The following is a 27,286-nucleotide window of genomic DNA, read 5'->3' on the forward strand; positions in this document are numbered from 1 at the left end:
CCTCATACTGACGATGCTAGAGTGGACCCCGAAATATATGGAGCTGTTGTGTTATCAGTGACTCACTGCTTTGAATGAATCATTGTGCTCTTCCTTTATGGACAAAACATTCTGATTGGTTTATTGGAGTGTGTGATTGACAATGCATAGTAGCTCCACCCATATCGGGGTTCATGAAGTATCCTTCTCCCATTGCCGCATTTTAGGGATTTGTGTTAAGATGGGGATTGTTGGTGTATGCACTTGACCTATGATGACCCCATCTCTAGAATCCTTTAGTTTTCAAGCACATTTTCAAACTCCGTCATTCGGTAGGCACCCAACCGTGTCCCGACAGGATCCGGAAAAGTCCAACAGGCTGCGGATGAAGTGGCAAGTTGTGGAGGATCATAAGATGGGATTTGAACCCTTCTGTGAAAATCAGCCCCTGCGTTTTCAGAGTTGGCTTTCCTCCGAAAATGACAGACGTAAATCTGCCGTGGCTGTCAGGTAAGCCTTTCCCCCTCCCGGTTCTCCTCTCGCCGATCACCTCCTCTTGGATCAGGATGAGACCCTTTAGTCTCCAAGGTGCTCCCGTTTCCTCTCAGAAGCGGGCCAACTTTCAGACTGCGCTCAGCGTGTCAGAGAGAACTTTCATACAGATCTGGCAGCCAGAAGAATTGCACTTCATATTTTCATGGTATAAATGCTGTATGTTGAAAATTCTGCACTCTAAAAAAGTGACAGTTTAACTTTTCAGCCCATAAACAAGCCAAGAAAGAAGGATGTTGGGATGTACTGTAGCCTGCACACCAATCTAAAAGGAATGTGATTTCCACACTGCATTCTTTCATACATGCTCACAAGTTCATCCATTTGATCCAACTAAACCCCTTGAATATTGTATCCACTTAAAGTCGGGAAAGGTGGTCTGGAAGATGCACTGGTCATCGCACAAGCTAGCACCTGGTAGATGTTGCTACAGTTAAAATCCCCTGATTGTTCCATTCTGTCTGAACCGGTCCCCTGACACTCTTTGCAATTTGACATCCCAGTTCTTTAATGTTCTTTCTGAAGTCAAGCCACCAATGGGAAACAATGTTGAGGTGCAGCCGCGCAATTAGCATTCTTGCGCTTCAAAGGCTTTCAGGGGGGATTGGCGCACGGCTAAAACCGCTGCATATGTAAGCCTCTTATTAAAAGTCAGCACTTCTACTCGTCTGAGGACATTTAAAATACCTCTGGATCCCTGATGGAAAATGGCAACAGTGCCCCGTCATGTCCGTTTAGGGAGGCGAAATCCATAAATAGCCCAACAGCTCCCCAAGAAATGGGTACGTGTTTCCTGGCCTGTCCATGTCCTCTTTGTTATTGTGTTTTTTGGGAAAAATCCACGGACCCTCACAGTCTACCTATTAAGGGTAAAATGCTTCCCCCCAGAAAAGGATGGAATTTTTCCCCATGATGCAACATCACCAAGTAACTATTTCAAAACAGCATGAAAGGCTGAAGGGAGGTGTTATGGCCTTTTTTTGGCTCACTGGAAACAGTGCTATTTATAGGACTGAATGATAGTTTACTGGCAAAGCGGCATAGCTGTTGGTGTAATAGTCCTCGCTCTGGCAACTCAATCCTATAGGGGAAATTTTAACCCATAACCCTTTGGGAGGGTCAGGGCTTATGCACTGTGCCAGGAGAAAGTGCCTGAATGATAAATGCATTTCTGTTTTAAGGGCACAGTTGTTCATTTGCAGCCCATCTTTTTGCTAGTAGCCCAGAAGTTTAGGATCATCTGCTGTTCCAGTCTTAAACATGTCTTTGCTTCATGTCCACAAAGGACATCATGCAGGATATGCATTGCCATTTCCAGGAAACTCCTCAATCCAACTCATTTTTAGTGGACCCAAATATAGGGCTGGCACCCCACAAACCCCCCTCCCCCAAACCCCCATGTCCCACGTTTCCTAGATTGCTGTGCTGTTTTGGCGTCTTCCCAAGTGTGGAGCGCAATTAGTTTTCCAGCTGCACTCTTTGCTGCAGGGATTGGTCAACCGCGATGGCGTCCTCGCGAACCAGTGGCGCTTCCTCACTTTCAGTTCTATCAGCGATGGTCCACACTGCTTCTCCTCTCATGTCATTCAGGGTGTGGCCAGATTAAAGGGGTGTGGCTTGACTGGAGGGGTGTTTGATGGAGGTGGCCTCAGATGACACCTCCCCGCTTCAACCCTGGGGTTTGACTTCACAGTAGTCATTAACAACAGCAGGCTATCCCTGCACAGGCCATCCCGGCTTTATCATTTAGTCTGCCTGCTCATCTTTTCCATTACAGGGAGCCAGCTTTCTGCAGGTCCTCCCAAACCCGCAGATAACAAGCTAAGTCCGTTGTGTTTACCAGGAGTGTAAACGATCGTGGGAGTCACTCGGCCCTCAGCTCCGGCAGCTTTGAGCTTTGTGACGCAGCCTCAACTCGAGCGTGGGTCCAGCCCGGATCATGACAGCAGCCTCCCCCCCCCTCCCCAGCTGAGAGCAACGCATTCAGGGAGCGCCAGGAGTTCACGAACTCATTCTGCCTCCCTCCCAGGCTGCACAGCTCTCAGCCAGCGTCCGGCAGGAGGCCGTTATTCTCTCAGCCGTTCGCTGTTTCTCACTCACTCCCGAATTTACCCAGCCTCCGGTAAGCTGGAGCTCGTAATGATGACAAACTGCCGGGGAGGGGAGGCGACGGGCCGTGTCAGGGGCCGCCCGACACGCAGCACAGCACTCCGGCTTAAACAAAACAGGAGACGGCTCAGAGCGCTCGCAGAACGCCTTGCGCGTGTTTCAGCACACTTCCGCCCTTCCGGGAGGCGCAGTGTGATGTCATCACCCAGACCGACTCCGTTAACTCCTCTGCGAAACAAAGTGGCAGGGAGAGACGGCCCATATCTGCCCGGGCCTCCCGAGGGGCGCCATGTCCTCCCCGAGCTTCACCCGAATAAGGCCCGCAAGGAACAGGATGTCTGTGTGTGGCCACAATCACCGAGCCTGGGAGAGTGATCTGCCCTGTCCTCAGATACAGAGGAGGGCTGTTTAATGTGGGGCACAGAGTGTGTGGGAGGCGGGCAGAGTGAAAGCTGAATGCAAGTGAAAACTGAAGATGGTCTGTGGTGTGTGGGTGCCAGACACTTCAAGCAGGTAACAGTTACGCTGTTTACAGCAATCATAAAATTACTCTGCAAAGCCCACTGCGGCACTGTGCATTTGATTGCTGATTTCGCCCTTATACAGGGAAACTTGGGTAGGTCACAGCAACCTTTTAGTTAAGTGCAATTATCTAACCATTATGGTACTTTGTGCCATCACAAGACTGTGACTTCAGCCTGAATACTTCCAAAATAATGTGAATATTTGAGCATGCTACACAGAAAGGCACGCATTGTACCTGATAACGTGCAAGCTATTTTTGGGATTTGCGCCGATTTAGGAAATGTACAGACTTGAAATGAGGTCATACTCTGTTTTGTATCGGGGGGTATGCTTCAGGGATGAAGTCATGCTGAACTTTAATTGGAATTAAAGATGAAGGCCTGGACCAGCTCCAGCAGTCTTAAATTTTGTTCTTCACATGCTCTCGCTTGCCCCGGATTGTTCTGGCCTTTTCTAAGCGCCAGTGCATCTAACCTTTCGAGCGAAAGCCACGTCATCAGGCACAGATGCAGAGCCAGTGCAGGGCAATGGTGAAGGGGATGGCTCAGCCCTAACCTGTTCTCTCACTGACGACACAGTGTATTCTGAGAAATCCAAACAATTTATTAGTTTCCCATGTAAATAAGTCAGTTGGGATTTTGTCAACTGACCTATTTATATGGGAGACTAATAAAGATTAGCAAACTAAGAGTCCACTCTTAGTTTGCTTATCTGTGGAACACCACTTTGAACATGACCGTGTGCATGTTATGGATTTCTTGGTTTGGGTGACCCCAAAAAGGGACGAGAAAGTACAATCCCACACATGCTGGCAGTGCCTGCCTTACAGTGGTGCATTTAAGAAAGTAGACAATTTGTTCTCACAACTAGTGCAACTGCAATACAAAGGTGCTGCCTAGAGAATGTGGTTGTACCTACGGTACCCTTCTTTGCTTGTTTACAAGGGAGTTGATAACACTATATTTTTTTCACCTATATGTACATTTTCTTTGGGAATTTTCAGTGTGCCAGAATGTATTGATTATGGGTGTATAGTAAAGGGACAATGATTATGGAAAGGCATGTCCATTCACAAAGATGATTTTTTTAAGAGTTAGATCTCTGATTCAGGCCTACCCTTGACTGTGTTTTGGTTGGTTGACTGGTTATTTTCCCATTTACCTCACAGAGCTGTGTATCCAGGACACAGATGTTTCATTACTGTAAATGACTCATTTATTTCTTCGGTCAAAAAAATGTATTTCAGTAATTTTCCTGTCCCAGAAAAGAGGGAGGTGGGGATGGGGGGCAAAATGGGGTGCCCCAATGCATAGAAAATGAAAGGAGAGGAGAAATGGCCCGTTTTTAGGAGTAAGTGCTTTGATGTTTACAGGTTCCACACCAGCACCCCTGATATTGTCAGAATGAATCCGGTCTTGATGGGTCTGACATTGATGATTCCCAGTTCACTTTCTTAGTACCTCAGGTTATTATGGCTTTGTAAAGTGGTGGACCTGCTCATTGCATGTGGCTGACGTTTCTTCTCTCACCACCCCCGCGCTTTAAAATGTCTGTGTTGCACTCTCACTCCGTGTCAGGCAGATTCCCATTTTCGAGACCTCAGCACTGTGGTACAACGATTGGCGCTCTTGTTGTTTCACTCTGTGTCCTGTGCATAATTTGAGGCCTATCTGATGGTGGGGGCGGGGGTTAAATATTATTATCAAGACATCAGTAATCAGCACTGGAGGAGGCCCCACCTTGTACCTCCTCATATGCCTGGATGCCACAGGCAATGTGACGCAGCAGTTTGTTCTCTGTGGCGTTGAACTCGGTGAGTAGATCACATGGGGAAGCCCTCTCCAGTTCTCGGTGATGTGAGGTGACCTGGTTTGCCCATCTGGCTCTCGTCCGTAAGGAGTGCGGAGCCCAGAGCCCAGAAGTGGTTAATGAAAAGCAGGGCCGGGCCTTGGCGGAACGGGAGCGGCGAACGCTCCAACAGGGGATGTGGTGTTTTTTACACAGCAGGTCTGTTGTTCTTGTTCATAGTCCTGTTGTTGTAAGTCTCCTTTTGTCGAGCTGTTGTTTTTAAAAAGCCCCCTTCATGTTTGTGCCAGAGAGGACGGCACTAATCAGCCGTTTGAACAGCGGGACCGCCGATCCTTGTTAAAGCCCCGGCGGGGGCTGAATCAGTGCGTCTCGGAGCCTCTGAACCCTGCTCTTTAAAAGGGCCGGATTTAGTTTAATGTTATGCCAGACTTATTCATGAGATTTGAATCACATTTTTCTAGCTGTCTCCAAACATCTTGGTGGGCCTGTAAACTTATAAACTGCTTGATTTAGCGCTTCTGTGCTCGGTCCATATGGCTGCGTTTAAAAGAATCCTTAACGTTCGGGTTATGTTGTATTTATATTGTAAGCACTTCCTGGACTATATTATTTGCACTATTTATGCTCCAAGGCCAGGGAATAAATCCATAACCTGCTATGACCTTTATAGACTAAACATATCTTATTGTATTCAAGCAGTTTTCATTTCATTTTCATTTACTTTCAGCACTACCCTCAAATGAAATAAAAGGCAAGAACTAATTATATTCAGTAAAATAAATGCAATGAGGTGGTCTGTTATTCTGTGGAAAAAAACTCAGGGAAAGCGTATGATTGGATTTCCCCACTATTCATCAGACATCCTTGTATGCACTTTAGTGCTTGGGGTGGCCAACCAGATACTCACAGGAGTTTAGGCTGGTTTTTGTAGAATTATCAGATTATTCAAGAAGATTTTCAGTATAATTCTGTGTTGAAATAAATTATGTGTTGGAAGATAGTGGTTAGGTAAAATATTCATAAATCCCCATAGAACAGCACTGGGTACAGTTACATTTATTTGAACGTTAGTGTCAGTATTGCCATTTCCACACATTTATAATGAAAATGTGAGTTTAGGACCAATCATATTAATCCTCTCTGGGTGGGCCAGGTTCAGGAAGGGGGTGAGTGAGTATTAAACTCCCTTGTACTCAAGGAATTTTTGTTGTTCTTATTGTCTGTAACACCACCCCCTACAGTCTGGGATGTATAAAGTATGATGTGTCCTTTTCTAACTTTTCTCACTAATTTCCATATACCTCCTGCCAGACAGCTGACCCTTATGATTTCCGTCTGAGCTGTATCATGTTAGCAGACCCCCACCAACAGCCCCAAACTATCTGTCCTGCCTTGAAATCCACCGTCCCCCCTTGCACCCACCAAGCAAACCGTACAGCTCCATTTCGGTCCTGTTCATGTTGGACTCATTAAAAAAATGAGAGAGAAACCCAGACGTGCATTACAACCCCCCCCCCCACTCCCGCGCTGAGGGGGAACCAGACTGCCAAACAAAGGGTTGCTTTCACACTGAGCAAACAAACAAACAACGTTGTCCCCTTCCCTACCGGCCTGCTACCTGCGTCAGCGTCCCCGTCGTCACAGGAAAGAGAGGGCGCGGGGCCAGCGGCCCGCTCATAAATGCTCATAATTAAGAGTTCCCACCTCGAAATCAGTTGTTTCCTGATGCTGCTCGGCCGTTATTGGGCCTTCTATTAGGCTTTACGTGAAAGCTTGTTAAAATGGGAAAGTGTTTGCAGAAGCCGTGTTTCGGCCCACGGCCGGCTCTCCGCTGATGGGACAGCCTTCTGGATAATCACTCCCATATCCCATACCCCTGCCTCCCCTGGGACGCGCACCTGTAAGAGAAGGGGGCCAGACAGGACCCCGCAGTGCTCCACACGGCGGAGTAAAACTGCAGCAAAGCAATGGAGGGCAGGTCGTGTGGCTGGAAGGTTGCCGGTTCAATTCCCTTGCGGGGTATTGTTGTTATACCCTTGAGCAAAGCACTTAACCTGAATTGCTTCAGTAAATATCCAGCTGTGTAAATGGATGAAATGCGAGCTGTGGAAGTGGCTCTGAACAGAGCCGTCAGTGAAGCCAAAATGTGGAGAAATGAATGTCTTGTTTAATTTTGTCCTCAATTATTTCTTCCAGGGGAGATTCCTGTCATCTTTTCTACAAGTTGGCTTCCTTACTGACCCTTCGGCTCCAGACACCAAATTCATAATCTTACACAAAAGAGCATTTAAATAGGCCCTTAAAGCTGTACAATGGAAACATGAAACTCAGGGAAACAATTTGATTGGAAAAAGCATAAACAAATCAGTAATTTTCTCCGTACGTGCTTTCTGAAACCACCTCAACAATTTCACTGGGGTTTATTTTCAAATGCGTACTCCTTTTTTGTTCCGGAAAATGCACAATTACATGTGAGCTTTGATTGAATCTGTGTGAAGCGGTAAAGCAAAGCACTGAATGTGTTTTGAGAGGGGGGCTATGAGGCGAGGGGTTTCAGCTGTGTGCCTCTGTCGACATAGTGCGACAGGTCAGTGGAGCTTGCATTTTGGGAGGGGGTTTCAGGGCTGTGAGTTTGTGTGTCCCGGAGACTGGCGGTGGGTGGGGTGGCAGATTCCTACTCCAATAACAAGAGCTTCTGCAGCGCTGGACAGCACATCTTTCTGGCCAATACATGTATATGTCCAATGAGAAGCTACAGTGAAAGAACCTGCACAGTATTGATATGATCAGCCATACCTTTCAGAATCAAATTCCATGTGTTCCTAAGCCATTTGAAGTTCCTAAGCCATTAGGCATTATGACATAAGGTCTCACGCACAGCTTTAGTTCACAAGTATTGCTATAATGGTGCAACAAAGAATCCACCTGGTTCTTTGTCAGACTTTTCACAGATCTGCCAATCCAGGAGGGACGAAAGGTGGCCTCTGTCTTTGAAGGAACATAAGACAGCAGCAACATTAATGTACAATCCACATGTCTGTATGGACCGCTAGTTCTCCACTCAGTGCCTCAGCAATAACATGGTTGCGCACATGACTATTGTAGTTCGCGTATTTACAAGGCGTTGGCGATTTCCGTTCGATGACCTCATTTCTTTTGGAGGGGAGCGCAACGCTGAGGGAAGCGCACTGCGCCGTGACCTCAGCCAGCACGAACCGTGAGTCTTGCTCACTGTCCTCAGAGGGATGGCAACATCGTCCTCCTTGGCTCAAACATTGACACGGGTTTCGCCATTAAGGCGCCCAGAGAATGCAGATATGAGATTTCGGCTGGCGGCACTAAGCCAGTTTCTCCTGGAGTTCGGCTGCGCCCTAAGTGGGGCATCGGCAGCGAGTTGGAGCGCGAGAACGAGAGAGCGCTATCGAGACAGAGCAGCTGCCCTCTCGGCGAACACGGCGTCTGAGTTCACACCACTGTTTCCTCCCGGTTGGACAGGGAAGGGAGAAAAGAAAAAGAATCATTTCCTTTCCCATGTGGTGCCAGGCCATAATTTAAGAGGAGTGTCCACCCCAGCAACTGTTTGAGGATGATAAATCAGAAAGCATATCCCTGCTGGTAAAAGGATCCTTGACACATGGATTTTTGCTTTTTTTTTGCCTTTTCGTGTAATTCAATCTATTTCTCAACTTCTGAACTGGCTCCAGCAGAGGCCTACATGGTCCTTCTGCAACCCCTGGGTAAGGAATACTGACTGCACTTTCTTTAACAGCCCGGGATAAAGGGGAATAAAATGGTGAAAGTTTGTGGCAACATTGCAGTGTTACGTTTCAGTTACCTCAGCTTCCCCCAGTGTGGATCGCTCCACAGAAAGTGACGTTAATTTAAAGTCACTCTGCTGCACCTTACCGCCATTTGCACTAGTGATCTTGATCCAGTCTGCACCAATGTCACGGGAACGCAGACAGTCTGCTGCTATGTCACTTTGATGCGAGATTCGTGAGTGGAGTCCTCCACCCTAGCTTGCCGGTAAAGCAACCAGTTTGCGATCATTCCATGGAAAGGATGCTTGCTGGTTGACCGCACCTTCATCGCACTCTGTCCCATGTGCTGTTGTAACAAGCTTGGTACTGATAAAGGAGTGCATCATTCTGTGCTGTCTCCCATCGTGTTCAGGTAGTGCCGAGCAGGCGGGAATGCCTGATTTGCTCACTCTTTTTAAACTATTCCATGACTGACACACTTATGTCAGCTGGATCCATCAAAAACCAATATTCGGGTTTATATCCTCTAGCAGAGGTTGTGTTTACCCTTGTGACATGGACAAACAGCCTTTTGTCTGCTAAAAAGGTACCAAGACTTTGCTGGAAAAATTAACCTCAAGAAAGTGTTTAGTAGGACATAAATCAGCTTGTGCACTTGTTGTTGGCATGTCTAACCAAAACAGTCCTCGAGTTTAATTTTCTAATTCTCACTAAACTGTTTGATGACACTTAGGAAATAATTACAAGGTCCCAGTGGTATGTAAATGTAACATGATAATAGCAGTGTGAACCAGTCCTAGCATTTCTGAAAATACACCCAGGGTGCACTTTAATGCCATGTGTAAGTGGACACACATGCGCTGAATTGTCGGATCGTTGGGGATCGGTTATGTTAATTTACTGGCGTATCATACTGCTACTCCCGCTACAATCTGAGATGTGGCCTCCACATATCTTCACCACATCTCTGGCTGCTCTCCAGCCTGTTGCTCCAAAGTGTCTCTCAGCACTCCCTAGATTGTGCTGTAAAATATTGTGACTGATGACAGTGTTTCTGGAATGCGTCCTGTTTAGTATAGTAACAGTTGTGTTCAGAGTATATAAACGTTACAGAAAAAAGAGATTTCATATCACCACAGATGACTACATTGTTTAATTTGCAGGCCCCTAAAATTTCAAAATGAGTAAGTTGTTCTTGTTCCTGTGCAGGAATGTTCTGCCTAGCTTTACACTCAAACCAAAGTTAGCATGTACGGGTTTGGCAGAGCTGGCTTGCATTTCTGGTTGAAATTGTTATGAAGTGGGTTTTGAGCCGACTGGTACTGCAGTATTATGTGTGCTGGTTGTGGTTCGTTGGGGGAAATGAATCAAATCTCTGAAAATCTCTGAAAAGCTAGGCAAAGGGAGAAGTTGATGATGATGTCAAGGCTCAGATGTGCCCAAGTGCATTATGGGGAGTGAGGCCAAGTGGTTCGGTGCGCAATGCGAGTGGTGTGAGATTGGGTTGTGATGACCTCACATGCTCATTAGGCTGCTTGTGCCTCAGCCCTGTGGATTGTGGGTAGGCGGAGAGCGGCGCCCTGAGTCAACCCACCAGCACCCTCCGGAACGTGGGCGACTACTTCTTCACTGACTCCTCCCGCACAGTGATGGGCCAGAGTTCTGATTGCAGTGTCCGCAAGTATAATAAATGTGAACTTTCATATACAACTGCTCTCAGACACCCCACACAGAGCAGGCCCTGCACAGATTCCTCTGTGTTTGTGGTGCTATTCAAGAGACGCCGTCCACTCCAATAATGAGGACTCATCTCTCTTACTGTAACTCCCTGGGTACTTCTTTCAAGGCCTTTTCCCCGTAAAAGAAGAGGGAGAAGGAAAAAAAGCGAAAATGAACTGAAAGTATGTTCTCTGTGGTTTGAGCGGCTAATCACCGCATTCTGTCAGAGATATGTAATCACATTACGCCATGCAATGACAAGCCCCAGGGCCGAATTAGAGCGACTCGCACAGTTGCTGTAGTACATCTACGGCCAGGATCATTCAAACAGCCACGCACTTGGGATGGCCTGTCCCCAATTTGGTGGCCATTCCACATTGTTTCACGCCGTGTGAAACTGGTGGAATGAGCCAAACCAAATGAACTTCGGACACTGATGCAGATTAGGTGTGTGTGTGTGTGTGTGTGTGTGTGTGTGTGTGTGTGTGTAAGGGAGAAATCTTTCACCTTCAGCACTGCAGAATGGTAAGAGGAAGTAAACAGGCATGCACAAAGGCTGATGGGAAACAGTGTCCACTGTTGCTTTTACCAGTGAGCCCATAATCTGTCAGTAATTAAATGTTTTCATTAGATTAAACTGTAGTTGTACAGTTTTTGACTCCTTATTAGTTTGAATGATTCAGTTGTGCTCACAAAACGTCTTTGGCATTTGATTCCAAATTTTTTCCTCAGCTGATTGATGTAAGCTTCACCATTCTAAAAACATGGGCCATTCTGAGCCTTGAGCTGAAATCTTTTCAATGAATTTAACCATTTGTCACAGCTAATTATGCCTGACATAAGGACGGCACATGTCAGCATGTGCACACACAATTATGACTATAAAACAATCTGCTATTTCACTTCTTTAATTTATCTCCTCTGTTATACTGCCCCCTTTGTGTTTTTATCATAATAAACTATTTCACTCTGTTTGGTATTCATAAAATGTCTTTACCTCCAGCACAGATCACAACAGAGACTTGTCTCTCTTTTTATTTGCTATGATTGTGACAAGGGCTCTGACAGCGTTGTCAAACCTTGGCTCAGACTGCATTGCGTCAGTCCGAAAATCTTGCATCAACCACAGAACCTCTCCACGCTAGGATTTTTAAAAACAGTGTTAAGGGATCAAACTGTTCTGAAAGTTGTAACTGCATCCTTATAGTTCAGGGTGTTGTCTGACAACTTGTGCTCCACCATACATTCACAAGTACCAGCGATGTTCGTGCTTTTACCTCACAGTGCATTCCCAGACACTCCATTGTGAAGCATATAGTCAGGAATAGAATCTGCAGTAGCTACAGTTAGCTTAGCAATTGTTAACAATAGCTGTGACACACGCCTACTGTTAGAGAGGACAAGAATAGATGTTTGATAACAAAACTACACAGTGATTTGGACAAGCAGTTGGGCAAGCAGTTTGGGCTAGCTACACCTCAGGGAATATCACCCAAAGCTAATACATTAGCATAAAAACCAAAGGTTCACTTGCCATACCTTTGGCCTGCTTGTAAGTGAGCCAGCACCATATGAGTTACGGGTCTATAGATCTCATCCAATATGAGAAGATAATACAGGGTAAATCTGTGCGGTACCCTACCTGGCCTGGCAAGCCAGATTACAGCAGCAACATCAAACGGCAGAACCAGCTGAAGAACATTCAGTCCTCTCGGCACTCCCGTCACTGATGTTTAAAACAAGCTATCAGTCTGATCCTTCTGCCTTCATGCTTTTATTTAAACCCATGGTTTATTTACAGCAGTGTGACACACACAAATGCATACACACACTAATGATATATATGTATATATATATAACGTGTGTGTGTGTGTCTGTGTGTGTGTATATGTGTGTGTGTGTGTGTGTGTGTATATAAATATATATAAAAAATGTTCTGCATGCCTGGCCTCTTACATGTGCCAGCTGGTCATATTAGTCCCAATAATACGTAGGTCGTTTTAAACAGGAATAGAAAGCACACATCCAGCTTGACAGCCAAAGTGATCATGCTCTGCACTGACTGTCTTTTCAAGGTGACATCATGTCAGAATGTGCTTAATAAGTGAGTTGGACATCTGTACAAACCCTGCTGGGAGGTGAGGAATTCTAATTAAGGGGGTGTGAGTAACTGTCCTGTGCTCTGTGAGTGAATCGAACATTCTGTGCTAAATATTTTCTGAATGGTTTTTTGAACTTTTGAAGCTTAAAAGCTAGTAAGAGACTGACAGTATGATACTGGTATGGTAATGTTTGGTAGCCACAGTTGCCTGATTTAAAGTGCTGATGTCTTGTGGGACTTTTTGAGGATTCAAAGTCATATGTGTAGTTGAAGCAGAGGATTGTCACTTCCTAATCACTCTATGCGTGCTAAGCCTACCTCAAGGGTCAGAACCAACAGAGCCACGACAGAAGTGCCTTTTTGGCTTAAGCACTCGTAGCACTTGATGTGCTTTTTCTGTTAATGTCCATCACTGTTGTACTGCCACCATCATCACAACTGTTACTATGGCTACTATAGCTACTGTAATTAATACCTCCATCAACATTACAGCTACTGTTACTGCTATCATTGTTACTACTACCGGTATCATTACAACTGCTAAAATAACTACTATTTTGATGACTACCAACATCCACAGAACTGGTAGAACTACTACTGCTGCTACAACTGTGATTAACACCCCCATTACTATAACTGTGACTACCACCACTGCGACTGCCACGGTTACTACTGGTTCTGCTAGCGCCGCTGCTACAGGAACTCTCTGGCAGGCTAATGTCCAGGCCAGGTCACAGTCCGGAATTGGCTCACATTTTCCCCCCGTCCCAGTGCCACCGCCAAGAGGTGGAATAACAGCATGCTGAGAGGGTGAGGGGCTAAAACTGGAACGTTCTCACAGGCCTATCTTTTATACTGTTTGTACAGCCGCTGTAGCACGATAAATTCCCCCTGAAAAGTAAAAAAAGGGCTGGCGGAGTCACATGGCGGTGAATCAGATGGGTTATTCTTATTGTGATGATGCGGCCTCGTTTCCGTGCCTTATGGAGTGTAATCGCCGTTTTCGGATTTGGTCGTTTTATGGTTTTTTTTTTGTTGTTTTTTTTTACAAAGGAAAGGCTATTCTCTGTTGGTCATAGAGGACAGCTCACAAACTGCTGACGTGGATTTGCTTCTAGTCGCGATGGAACAAAAAATATGTCTCCCTACGGTCAGAACCAGAATTTCCCCGTCCAGTTTGCCAAGCAAATGGTTAAGGGCAAAGAAATGTCTTGACGCAATCAAAGGTGGTGGGGGTTTGTTTTGAGAAGGCCGGGCTGGTGGAGTCCATGCCATCAGTGTACTTAGACTGGGTCGGGTGAATTTATCATGCTCGTGTGACTTATGACCTCACCAGAATTCCGTCACTGGTGCCACAGAGTGAACAGCCCGTTTCAAACATCTTTCTCAACTCATCTTTCCTTCTGGACTGGAAGAGCTTGTCTTTCTCTGCTTGTTTTTTTCTGCTTTTAACTATTCAACGCCAAACTTTATGTATTGCACAACAATGTGCGATTTTTCACGGAACTGCTGTCAGAGAGAAACAAATGAGAGCGTCTAGCCAAGTATTTTCAGTGATATCCATCCTCTGTGCCAAATGTCTGGCACAGCTTTCTGCATTTGCTTCATTTCCTGCTTGAGCTAATTATGTATCATTCACTGTTGTGGCTCTTCCTTGTATGACTTCACTGTTGCTTAGTCTCCTAATCACCATCTTTTTAGAAGTAAAGAGGATGACAGTCACAGGCAGGAAGTGGTTGAATGTACAAAATGGTGCCTGCCAAAGTGTGTCCCACAGTTGTAGGGCAGCTGGGAAAAGCCAAGTTTCGGTGGATGGTTTTGTGATGGACACATAAATGGCAGGGTTTTGCTGTCCAGCGTGCGTTCCTCTGAGTCTGCTGTGCATTTTGTTCATGCAGTTAGATGCACATGAAACAGTGTTCTTTGTCTTTGTCTTGACATAATGCAAGTATCTATTGGCCTAAAAATGTAATGCACTCTCTTTGTAAATATGTCCTGCACATTGGTGGCAGTTTCTCTGGGTTAAAAACACTAACTCTGCTGTTAATTCTCTATCCCTCTGTACAAACGCCCCCATTTGGTTTGATTTCTGCCTCACTGTGCGGTTTCCACTAGGCTGTGGGTCCACCAGCAGCCTTCCAGAGTGAGTCACAGACGCCACCTCCAGAAACCTGTCGCGCTTCGCGGCTCCGGTACGGACGCAACCACTGCAGATCATCGCAAATGAACCACTCACAGTCACTCACAGGCGCATTGTCCCACAGGCCGCTGAGGTGACTTGAGCCTCTCATGAGGCAGGTGCGATAGGCATCCGCTAAAATCTTCTTGGGCCTCTCGCCCGCGTTGCACACGCAGGCCGCAGGGGGCCCTCCGGAAGCGTTTGTCAGGAGGAGGGCGATTTATTTGAGGAAGGCCCCCATCTGTCTGAATGCGCTTGTGGGAATGACATCTCAAGCGCGCTCTGAGGGGGAGGAGGGCCAGGCGGTCCTGCCGGGTCTTGCTCCCTGTCGCGGGCCTGACGGACAGCTTCCGCAGATAGTGGCGTTAAACACTGACACATGCGGCGCGTTGAGAACGCTCGCCTCAGGGAGATGGGTGCAGATCAGAGCTCCTGAGCTCTATCTGGAGCGAGAGGAGGGAGTTTCTCGGTAATTAGCGTGTCGGCGGTGATGTCGGCTCCCTGGAATGTTCCCGGCCCTCCTGCATGATGTCATCCCTAGATTTAGGCGGACGCCGTGACCTCGCGGGGGCCTGTGTTCTGCCATGTAAATGCCGCTGTGGCGTGTAAGTTCTGTCGTGGCGCCTAATTGCTGCTGTGGCATATGTGTGCCGCCGGGCATGGTTCCGCTGGCTGAACCCGGCTGGCACTACCCTCTGTGACTCTGACTCCAAGATGGCTGCCCTCAGGTAGTATAAGACAAACTACCAGATCAGCTCAGTTTCAGCAGGACTGTATCCTCCATCATCCAGAGAGGATGAACCCTAGACCCTGAACCAAGCAGTCTTGGTGCCAAGCTCTATTTTAGGCAAGAGCTTATTTGCTTGGATTTTTTGATGCATGCATATATCCCATTAGAGCTGAAATCATGTGCCTTAAGACATACGCAAGCAGTCGCACCAAGCTTTTTCAATTCTATGTTCATGCTGCTTGGTATGCTTTGCCTGCCAAAAATCAATAAGCTGCCACAGGTAAAATTATCCCCATGGAAAGGTTCAGGGGTATTGAGTCCTGTTGTTGACCAGTTTTGATGGTCTTGCAGTCAAAGGTTGTATTCTTTATCTGGGTGGTCATCGGCACTGACTCATAGCCAGCTTTCTCAGGAATGGCTGTTCTAGCATTTGGAAGCCTGAGGTGAGTGAAATGGGGGGGCAGGAAGTACAGCGCATCCAGAGAGTGCCTTCAGTCACCTTCATGGGTTGCCAGATCACAGGCAGAGAGACTCCTCCTACACCACACCGTAACTCACTCCAGAGGGGGGGAAACCATGCCTTTAATGAACATGCCAGCAGTTAACATTGGGTGGAGTAAATAGCGCTGTACTGGGAACAGGGTCTCACTGAATTCATAATGACCCCCCCAGCCCCAAAGTACCCATTTCCCTATGCCGGTCTCTGTAGATTTAGCACTTGCATTCATACTTGCCTTGCGCTCATGAACCATGCCAGGCTGTGGAAGAGATGAAAAGGTAGCAAACGGCCCCATCGTTTCAGGGGACGGTTCCTTTGGACAGGTAGGGTTTGGTCATGGGGGTGGAGAGGCGGGGTTTGTGTGATACATCTGCACTGTGTTAGCCCCTCAAGCTGGCCCACAGCGGTTCCCATCTGGGCCGGGAGTTTCAGGGGATCAAAGGTCAACCATCCTTCGGTCCATCGACCCTGACATTGATTAAACAGAGCTGCCCAAGCGACCGCAGTGAGAACTTAATGTACATGGCTCTCTTATTAGATTATCTCAGGTTGTTGTTGTGTCTGGCAAAGGGGACCCAAAAGGAAAATGGAGAAATTTAAGTTAAAAGTTTGAAAAGGGTCAATAAATCCATGCTGTAAAAAGACCGCTGCAGAATGCGCCGACCAATTAAAGCAAAAGTCTTTGGCAAGGATATAATTAGGAAAACGTGGATTTCTCCTCGTTTGTTTCGTCAGCTGTTCACGCTACAGTGGGGTTTTCAGAGCATAATTTATTGCAGAAGTAAGTTTTTAATAAAAGCGATTCTATTACGTGTAACATCTGAAAACGGGATCAGCATGTTTCCTCTTTAACCGCCTCTCAAGTTTTGGGAAAAACCCCTGGCGTGTCCAGAAGGAGCAGTCTGTCAGATGTGACTGTCAGGTTGTGAGTGACTCAGAGGCGCGTCCGCGGCGTTGGCGTGCGAGCAGAGAGAACACTCAGATGGGGCATTGGAAGCCTTTCTCTCCAGGACACACACTTGAGATGAGTGCGGCCTTTGCGGTTTGTTGGAGCTTTGAAGACCTTGCTGACATCTCACGCAGCAGCCAGGCTCATAGTTGCTCCCGACGCGCCGTCGAACTGAGCGGGCATGGGTCTCCACGGTGATGGAGCGTGAGAAGTAAGAACTTTCATGACAAATGAGCAGAGCATACAGCATGTACAAGATTGGCCTTCCCGTATCCGTCGCCACCTCATGCTCCGTCGCCACCTCATGCAACTGTGTGCCAGCTTCCGGTGACTGAGCATCTCAGAAAGGAAGACAGGCTGAATCGGGAGGCCGGTCGTAAACAGCAGGGGGCGCCATTTTAAGAGGCGGAGGGGAGCCTGCGTCCCAGGGCATGCCTTCAGAGCAGGGGCTGTCCTGCTACATCTGGTGGGAGTTAGCGCCTGTTCTGTGTCATGCTCCGCTTTCAGCATGCACTGCACAAGGCAGAGGGAGGCCAGGCCAGAGCGGGCCACCTCAGCCACCCTCAGATTAACACGGGGAGGGGGGGGGGGGCGGTGTTCTGGGAGGAGGTCACTCAGTAGTGAGAGACCAGCATCCATGAAAAAAAGCTCCGAGTGAAAGCGCATTCTGCGGTACTGTGCCGCGCAACACTTGCCAAGCAATTGCGTTTTTGGGGATTTTGTGCTTTGGGGGTTTTTCCCTTCTTTTAAAATGTTTGGGAAGGACTGATAGAGAAATAGGAGGAAGCTGGTCCAACACTCTGGTTCTCAGACAGTTAGAGAAATTGTTTTTTTTTTTAGCTCGTTTCTGTTTTTATATGGGAGAACCATAATCGCACAATCAGTATATATGTACATATATAAATGTTAAATTAAATGTAGTCACATCTTATATACGCTATATGGACAAAAGTATTCGGACGCCTGACAATTACATTGTAATGACATTGTATTCAAATACATATACTTTAATATGGAGTTAGTCCCCCTTTTGCAGCTATAACAGCTTCCACTCTTCTTGGAAGGCTTTCCACAAGATTTTGGAGTGTTTCTGTGGGAATTTGTGCCCATTCATTCTGTAGAGCATTTATGAGGTCAGGCACTGATGTTGGACGAGAAGGCCTGGCTCGCAATCTCCGTTCCAGTTCATCCCAAAGGTGCTCGATGGTCAGGGCTCTGTGCGGGCCAGTCAAGTTCTTCCACACCGAACTCATCAAACCATGTCTTTATAGTCCTTGCTTTGTGCACTGGGGCACAGTCATGTTGGAATATGTTGGAAGGGCCATGTTGGAAGGGCCTTCCCTAAACTGTTGCCACAAAATTCAAAGCATAGCATTGTCCAAAATGTCTTGGTATGCTGAAGCATTAAGATTGCCCTTCACTGGAGATAAGGGGCCTAGCCCAAACCCTGAAAAACAGGTGTGGCCAAATACTTTTGTTCATATAATGTATCTCTGGGTAAGAGCACATACTAAAATGCACTTACATCTTATATGTCTCTGGGTAAGAGCACATGCTAAGTGACAAAATTTAAATGTGTAAATATGTACATTTAATTGGACCTTGAAATAAGTTCTTTGGTAGAAGACACACTCCAATCCAGCTGGCAGCTGCTGTTTTTTCAGCCCTTGCTGACATTCAGTGGGAATGATGGCTCTAAAAACAAGGCAGAAGGCTCTTTCGCAGGTACAATAAACCACCGCTTCAACTAGTCTGCCAGATTTGCTGTGTTTTCCACACTAATAAGGGGAAGATGGTAGAACTCTCTTCCTCCTTTTGGTTCTCTCTCTCCCTTTCAATGCCAAATTCAGTGGTGAACAGAGAGTTAAGAGGGACTTAATTCTCTTTGACCCCGGAGGAGACGAAAAGGAGACGTGCAGTGATGACATCGTTCCTCTGCCCTGCTCGGTGGGCAGTTGTCGGCACCCTTCCTTGCAATAAGAATGAAGAGTCTCGGCATACAAACACCCAGCTGACGTGTCTGCATCAGTAAGATGTTTCCTGTTCTCAGCAAAGCATTCTGGGATTTAATGGGGATGAGTCCAAATGGCCTAATCACCCCAAATGCCCTGAAACACCCCTGATTGGCTAGATACCCAAATAGTATAGGTTCCTTGACAGTATTTAAGATGAATTCCAAGAAAAATACAATTGTTGATTGGTTGATTGATTATTAATTAATTGTCTATTATACATATTATTAGTGTGGCACAGGCGCTACCAAAGTCAACAGAAGTGGCCCAATTAAAAACTTTTTGTGTTACAAGTTTGTGTTAGAAGTGATCTGTGATTTGCTGTGATTTGCATTGCATTAGAAATAATACAAATCTATATTAGAGAAAGACGCAGTTGTTAAATACTGATACTGCTTGACCCTCTTGGAGGAAGCTGATTTTCAGATCACAGTTTTCACATGCCAAGTGAAGATCTGGCTGTTCTGCAGTGACCCCTGTCTCACTGAACACGGCCTGTGATTTAACACTCCCGCGAGCCCATCGTGTTTCTTTTCCCTCGAGTAAATCTTCCTTTTTTAGGGGTTTTTCTTCTTTTCTCTCAGAGTAATTAACACAGCCTTGGACGGTGCGCTGTTTTTGGTGGCAGCGGTTGTTTCCTGACACGCTCCATGATGGAGCGCGATCCTCTCGTGTGGCCCGCCAACCCAAACACACCCGCGCGGGCCCCGGACGACGCGCTCGCTGCGACCGGGCTGCCTCCCCCTCATCCGCCCCCGGTCCACACCTCCCTGCCCCGCCGTCCAGAGATGTCTCGTTTTTGCTGCAGAGAAACAGACCTGCGTTGGCGCGGTCTCACTGAGGAAGCTGGGACACAGAGCAGCACCTACGCACAAAGCCAGGCCGGGCTGAGCCTGAGCCGACCGGGCTGATAAAGGCCCCACGCTGGCCTCCTTTTACGGCTCCCCATGTGGCCTTTAACTCTCCGGTCTGTCCGGAAACTCCCCTGGACCGAGCTGACGCGGCCACATAAAGACATCACTCCGGCCCAAAGAGTGTGCCAGAGCATGTCACAGCCGGGTTTAGCAGCTTATCCCCCCCTCCCCCAAAAGAGCTAGGAGAGCTAAGAAAAATTTGAACAGAGCACTGGAGTTTCATTTTGTTCCAAATCATAAAGCTGGCTCCCTGCTTTCTTGGATGGCCTGTACTTTTGACAGGCCTCAGGTCTCTTCTCTGTCCTGTTCCCGTTACAGCAGCCATGTTAATCTGGTTTTAATGGGAAATCGTGTGTGTGTGTGTGTGTGTGTGTGGTTCTGTTAGTTTTGGAGAGCTTGAGTTATTTTTTGTTGTTTGTGAGAGGTTGTTAATACTCCCTACTGTTGGCATAGTGCGGCAAACAGTTAAACCATTAAGGTCATCTGAGGACTCCTCTCGCCCTCGGTGTAGCCCTTGAGTTTCTCTGCATTACAGCAGAGGCTCATTTCTCATTTGTGATTCAAAGGTTTTCACCCTGACCAATCTCTGTATGGAGAACATCCATACAGGAAAATCCTGTTAAACTGGCACACCAGCTTTCCCTGGGACAATCCCTGGATTCAGTCAAAACCACCAAGTCACCTTAGGAGAAATTGCTATTCAATAAAAAACAAACTTCCCCACTTTAATTCAACACTGCATTACAGTAAAAAGACCCCTGGATTCAGTCAGCTCCACCCAGCAATATTAAGGGGAAAAAGTCACTTAGCTGTAGGGTGGCGCAAGGTTAATCTGGAAAAGTTTGTTTTTTTTTCCGTCTGTAATTGAGGTTGACTTGGCGGCTTTGATTGAATCCAGGGCGAAGTGCTGGCAGCGGAAAGCAGCATGTCAACCAGCAGGCGGCCCTGCTCACGGCGCAGTCATGTGATTTGTGATCCAGTGGTTTATTTCCCATGGCTCTGTGCTCCTGTCTTTAGGATTTGAACTGCTTGTAACCCCAAGGGCATCAACAGTCTCACATTTATAACTGTGGGTGGGAGGGTGGCTGGGGTTTGGGTCCCAGAGCAGAGAGTCATGCGCGGGCCGAAATTCAGGACGTGGCCCGCTCCCTAATTGGGATAATGTCTGTTTTGGTTTTTTTAGGCGTCACGCCGGCACGTGTCTTTGTCCTCTCTTGCCGCCGAGCGTCGGTGAAAAGGCGGAGCCGGATGAAGGTAGAGCCGTTATTATGTGGCCGAGCCCATCGTGCCGCGGCTCTGTGTGAAGCATACCTCATCGCTCTCGGCAGCATGTGGGCAATCCTCGCTCCTAATGGCCTGCCATCTATGGCTAGTTAAAATTCCACCAGTAATAAATCTCCCTCGTATTAAAGTCAGAGCGGGAGCTCCGAGAGGCGTCTGCGCGCCCATGTCTTCGCTGCGCGGTGAAGCCCGGGACGAAGCCGGGACCCCACGCAGCTTGGAAGACACTTCAGCGGCAGTGTGCCCCGTCGCCCAAAAGCTCAGAGCCAAAGCACTTTAAAGGGGTTTTAGGGAGGGTGTGGTAAAAGTACAGGCCAGAGGTCATATGCATCAGCAGGAGCTGATCTATAAAATTGTAATAGGTTGCTTAAAATGGCTTGGAAAATTGTTGATTGCACATGTGAGGAATGTTCGGCGTATACTGTTTGACTGGGTTGACTCTTACTTCTGAAACACAGGGAGGCCTCTGGGGGAGCTAGCAGGTTTGTGGGTGGAATGGCAGAGAAGCTGTTACACATAAAAACCCACAACATTTCCTCAAGAGGGGGCAGAGAAAGGGGGGATGAAGTACCAATGTAAAATTTTTTGGAGGGGGTCTCTGACAAGTGTCACTCAGGGACAACTCACAATGGCGCTTCCTTTCATAAGAAACTCAGACCCTGGGCCCACAGTTTAGATGGCGCAGAAAAAAGTTATGACATCCCTGCACCAAGTGAAAAATAAATAAAAGTAAACTGCGGTGTGTACTCAAAACACTCTGCTGAGAGACGCTGTGAACTGAAAGTCAGCTGCACACACACATAGATGACCTTAGCTTTTCAAAATGTACACTTAATTGATATCAATCCTTTAAGCAGGCTCCCCACCACCCCAGCTGCTAGTTGTGAAAAACTGAAGTCTTCTATTTGCATGGGCAGTATGCAAAACATGGTCAAAATACCAGAAAAAAACATGGTCTGGAGGTCTGGAGTTCAGTGAGGAGGATAGTCACCCTGATCCATCTCCCTGGATCACAACTGGCTGAAAGAGTGTAAAAAGCCAACGGTAGTCAGCGGCCTCTGTCAGGACTCCTCCGTCAGACCCTGTAATGCCCCTCTGGGGAGTGTGGAGCAGGCCATCGGCTTTATCAGACACTATGAGGGGATGAAAGGGCTGCAGCACTCACACCCTGAGCTGTTTACCCTGCCTCAGGAGGAATCCCCCAGAGGCTCTCTCCAAGATTTGTCGTGGCTCACAATTACGTAAGGGGGAGACGCATCAAAGGCTTTGCATGAAAGTGCTATCAAAAGGGCGGGCAAACCCCTGCTTTTGTGTAAACGGAGGGTGTCTCGAGGGGTTGTTATCTGAGACTCATGCACAAACACGGAGCGTTGCTGCAGCTGAGGCTCGCCCCGCACAGGCAAGCCCGTATCTCCGCTCACCGACAGAGGGGCACCAGGAAAACGGCCAGAGCTTACACGCTCGCTCACTCCTCCATGAAGTCGTTTTTATGTCCCCCCCCCCCCCCCCCCAATGTTTTGAGTCAGCTTTCCTTTTTGCTTTCTCCTTTCGTTAACACCCTGTGGCCACTGAGGGAGTGTCTGTGTGCGACTAAATGTAGTGTGTTTTTATTACGTTATGTGTTTGCTTAGCAGGGTGCTAATGCATTGTGACTTGCATATCACACATATTACATATCCATTTATAAAGCTATGTATTTATTGAAGCAACTGCTCTGCCAGTGGCATGGCGCCAGTGCCCCGCCTTGGCATTGAACCCACAACCTTTGTGTCGCTGTTTGCACGCGTATGCATGCACGATGAACACTTGTGTGCAAATGCACGTGTACTGAATGTGTTTGCGTGCGCAGCCTGCGCAGTCCGTTGGCACGGCGACGCACCTCTCGCGCTCCTGCTCCAGCAGGTTGGTGAACTCGTCGCTCTTCTGCATGAAGTCGCTGTGGTTCCTCTTCTCCTCCTCCAGCTTGCGCAGGGCCTGCTTGTGCGACTGCTCCACCAGCAGCAGCTGCTCCAGCATGCGCCGGTGCGTCTCCCGCTGCTTCTCCACCAGCTTGTCCAGCTGCAGGGGGGTGGGGGACAGGTCAGAGTCACCCCCCTGCTCCAAATTCAACAATCAGATATATCACATTACGTTACCCTCAGCCTTGCCCATGAGGGCCAAACCCCCGACATCAAAGCTGACCCAAGTCAATTACAGTACAGTACAGTAGTGTAGCAGATGCTTTTATCCAAAGCGACTTTTTATGTTTAAATTAGTTTTTTTTACATGTATTACAGATATTTACTGAGGCAATTTGGGTTAGGTGCCTCAATGGTAGAACAGCAGTGCCCCATTTGGGAACAGTGTGGAGAGTGATCTCATCACTTCATCTCAAGGATGGACTTGCTGGTCATAATTACATCAGCCACAGGTCAGGGGTCACCGATTCCAAACGAACGCGGCGAAGCGACACCTGCACAGCCTCCGGAGGCTTTAGGCTGGTCGCACTTTCAACCCAGGCATTGTCATGCCAGCAGCTGACAACCAGTGAAGTGAAGGGAAGGGTTTATTCAGGAGGCTATTCCGTTCTCCATAAATCTCCATGCTGCAGTTTTGCGGCTTTTTAAAAAGATCTCTTGTTTCTTTGACTCGTTAAACTCCCGGCGGTTCCTGTTGGATGCGTCCCGTCTGGGCATGCGGTCGCTGTGCAAACACAGCCTCACCCGGGGGCCGCGAGCTAGTCCTCCTCTTGTTCCTCCCCCACCCGCTCAAGTGCCCATTTCTCACTGATAACCGGTTGACGTAATCGCACGGGCACGTCACCGGGCGCGCTCACTGCCACTCAGGGCGTGGTCACGCTTACATCATCTGATTCGCGAGTGCCGGGACCAACAAATTCACATACATCGAATGAAATGTATATCGATGGGGAAAGGATCAGGAGGTTCAGCTTAATTAGTCACACAGCATCCTGTGGGGAAGATTGACTTCAACTAAGTTATTGGAAAATTTATTTGATACTGTACATATGGTTAGCTGTAGCTGTATCAAGTAATCATTGGTTTTTAACTAGCTAATTCAAGGAAAATCTGGCCAATCTCTGGAAAAAATTTAAGAATCAATTTGGAAACCTTTTGAGTGTTATGTACAACATTTATCTTCAAAGACATTGCAAAGTAATTATTAAATATTAATATCTGAGGAGAAATGTATGTATTAAAATCACATGAAATATACCTTCTCGATCTTTGTGCCAGCTAATTGTACTGTCAGGCCTAAGTGTATAGAAATCACTGAAATGAAAGTTTTAGGATATTCTGGGGGACGTATTCGGAGGTGTACCTCAGCCATGGGCTTCTCATAGATGTCCTCCTGCCACTGGCTGCCCTTGCTCTGGATGGCGTCCCTCTGTAGGGCCTGCAGCACCTTGTGTGGGGTGACAAAGCCATACTTGGCCTCCAGGAGCGCCAGGTCGATCTTCTCCGCCTTCAGCACTGTGATCACCTCGTCTCTGGCCTGAGGAGGGAGGGGCGTGGGGGCAAGAGGTAGCAGAGTCACTGGGAGCAGGGATGGGCTGGGCCCAGGCTGCCCCTGGCTGCAATGATGCCGGTTGTGCTGTTTTGAGTTCCTGACAGTGAATAGTGTTCCACTCAGACCTGCTAAGGTCTCTGTAAGTGTTACTGCCTCAGGCACATATGAGCTTGATATACGTGTCAGAAGTTCTCCTTTTTAGTTGGGCCTCATCTCCTTGTATATGTCACCACAGTACCAGTGCATTGAGCATCCATCATATTGGGCTGTCCAGCCCCCCTCTGTCCCCCAAACTCACCTGAAGCTCCCCTTCCAGCATGCTGAGCAGGAACAGGAGGTCGTCCCGGGAAAGGTCTCCGGCCTTCCTCGAAGGGACGGCCCCTGTCCCGTCACCCTGGTGGTGTCCGCCTCTCCCGTGACCCCTCCGCACAGTGCCGGTGTCCTCGCTGGCCTCCATGTTCTGTCGCGCCCGCGCCCGTCCCACCCCCCCGCCCGGGGGGTCCTGCCTCTCCTCGCGCTCCCCGTTCCGCCGGCGCGAGCGGGCCCTGTGCCGCGACCCGCCCGCCCTGGCCGCGTCCTCCACGCTGTTGCTACGGGAACGCATGTCCACCTACCTGCAGGGGACGGGGAGAGGCGGGGGTCATTGAAGGACCCCAGACTTCCAGGTGTTTTTATAACCACACGGTTTCCACTGAGTGTCTGACTCATGGGTGTGACAAAGCAACACGCGGTGAACAATAGGCACACAAGGCCATTAACAGACAGTTTGTGATTTCAGAACAGCAGCAGAATTGGCCTTCAAGAAAATCCTGCCCCAAACCTGCACAGACACATCATCACTGCAGCGTTTGAAAGCAGCGTGTTCTGAGCACCCTAAGCCATTAAATCAACAGTGGCGTAATAGTTTTTGGCCCTGACATGACGTGAGTAAGAGGAGCTGCGGTGAGAGTGTATATGTGCACATGGCGAGGTGGTGAATGATTCCAGCATGATGTCATCTCAGAGCCGGGCCCGCTGCAGATCCGCTCCGCGCTCCCGCCTCCAGGCCAAGGTGTTTTCGCTGTTGCTCGCTCCTCAGGGGCTTATCCGTGATCCCCCGATGCCCCGCAGGGGGGTGCGTCACTTTCTGCAGTCGGAAAATCCAATTGTTTTGATTGACTGAACCCCAGAGGGCTGTCTGATGCTGGTAATTGTTTGTCCTGCGGCCCCCGGGCTCTTCACAGAGACAAAAGCAGCTCTGAGACACTCAGCCCCGGTGATGCTCAGCCTCACCAGCGTCTCCCCATTTGCCGCGAAACCCGTGCAGGCAGACAAACTTGCAGGAATAAGATGGTGCAGCTGTGACACCTGTGGAGATTCCATTTTACCAAAATCCATGTCACCTTTGTTTCAAATGCAGAGAACTTAAATTCAAACGGAGGTTCAAGTTACTCCGTACACAAACCAGGAAAATTCAGCTCAGTCTGCCACACACATCCCACTGACATGTGCCGTTTGCCGATCTGAGAATCATCGGTTGTGCCCCATTGGATATGTCTTGGGCCCAAAAAACAGTGTCATCAAGCTGTGAAAACTTTACAGCAAAGGTAGGCCCGACTGACACTTACTCAGATGAGTCAGTGTACTAGTCTCTGATTGGTCAGACAAGCAGGGGATCTAATATTAGTGTGACTCCTCAGTACATGTACTTAGCTAGCCCATTGGGGTGGGTGGCAGGCAGTGGAATAAAACTTGTACCCATACAAAAACTAAAACATTGAGAATATCTTTTAGAGAATATATTTCTTAGATCAATCAGTATATTGAAAATATATGAATTATTGCCATTTTGGTATATTGCAATATATTTCTGCTTTGTCTTAATGTATTGGCAATATATTCTTGGGCTGAATAACATATTTATTGATATATTTCAATATATTCCATTTCCATATGTGTAATGCACCACAGCATTTGCCAGATGAAGCAGTGATGGCTATCAGTGATGTAAACCATCGCAGGCATCTGGCTGGGTTCTCCGAGGAGTTTGAAAGCGTTAAAAGCTGCCTGTCGTACGCTCTGCGCTCTCATAGCTGGGTTATTAGCACATTTTATTTGAAAGCTGTCAGCCTGGCAAGCGATCCGAGGGGAACGTGCCAAAACAACAAGAGCTTAATTAATGACCATATGAGGCAAAAAAGCCTTTGCGTAGCCCGCGTTTGTGCTAATAATAATATTTATGGCGGCATTTATGTCCGACAATAGAACACAACAACAAACAATGGTCAACAGCTTGCATAACGTCAGGAACTTTGATAGGTGAAAGCACTAAAACACAGCTCTCTCTTCTGTTCCTTCCAGCGCATACCAAATTTAGAAGAAAAGCTCCATTGTTTTCCTCTTAAGAAACTGAATGCACACCTGACTGCAGGGATGAGCCAACGACATGATTAATCCGTGTAAGGAGATCATTTTTCATACAGAGCCCTATGTTTGCATCAAGGTCTATAAAAACCGCTGTGATTTTATGTAAATGGCCGGTAGGCAGTTCTGTGAGAAGCTCAACGTCAGGGAAAGTGTCTGAGTGGATGCACCCGACGTCCACGACCAGATTGACTTCATTTGTGCACTGTGTGGCAAACTGAACACTTCTCCTGGGGTTCGTTTCCAAATACTTA

At 47.7% G+C, this 27,286-nt stretch overlaps 2 protein-coding genes across 2 annotated transcripts in view; one reads left to right on the forward strand and one right to left on the reverse strand.

Annotated features, from left to right (window-relative positions):
* Positions 1-27,286, forward strand: part of cmss1 (cms1 ribosomal small subunit homolog) — a 94,023-nt gene that overhangs the window by 27,303 nt on the left and 39,434 nt on the right. The window lies entirely within an intron of this gene.
* Positions 1-27,286, reverse strand: part of LOC118785670 (filamin A-interacting protein 1-like) — a 78,980-nt gene that overhangs the window by 26,577 nt on the left and 25,117 nt on the right. The window contains exons 2-4 of the mRNA XM_036540509.1: positions 24,928-25,243; positions 24,441-24,614; positions 22,999-23,177 (exon numbers count right to left, since the gene is read on the reverse strand). Of these exons, the coding sequence (XP_036396402.1) occupies positions 22,999-23,177; positions 24,441-24,614; positions 24,928-25,233 (659 nt within the window). The 5' untranslated portion in view covers positions 25,234-25,243. The remainder of the gene's footprint in view (positions 1-22,998; positions 23,178-24,440; positions 24,615-24,927; positions 25,244-27,286) is intronic.

The sequence above is a fragment of the Megalops cyprinoides genome, chromosome 11 (genome assembly GCF_013368585.1).
Source record: "Megalops cyprinoides isolate fMegCyp1 chromosome 11, fMegCyp1.pri, whole genome shotgun sequence".
Taxonomy (NCBI): domain Eukaryota; kingdom Metazoa; phylum Chordata; class Actinopteri; order Elopiformes; family Megalopidae; genus Megalops; species Megalops cyprinoides.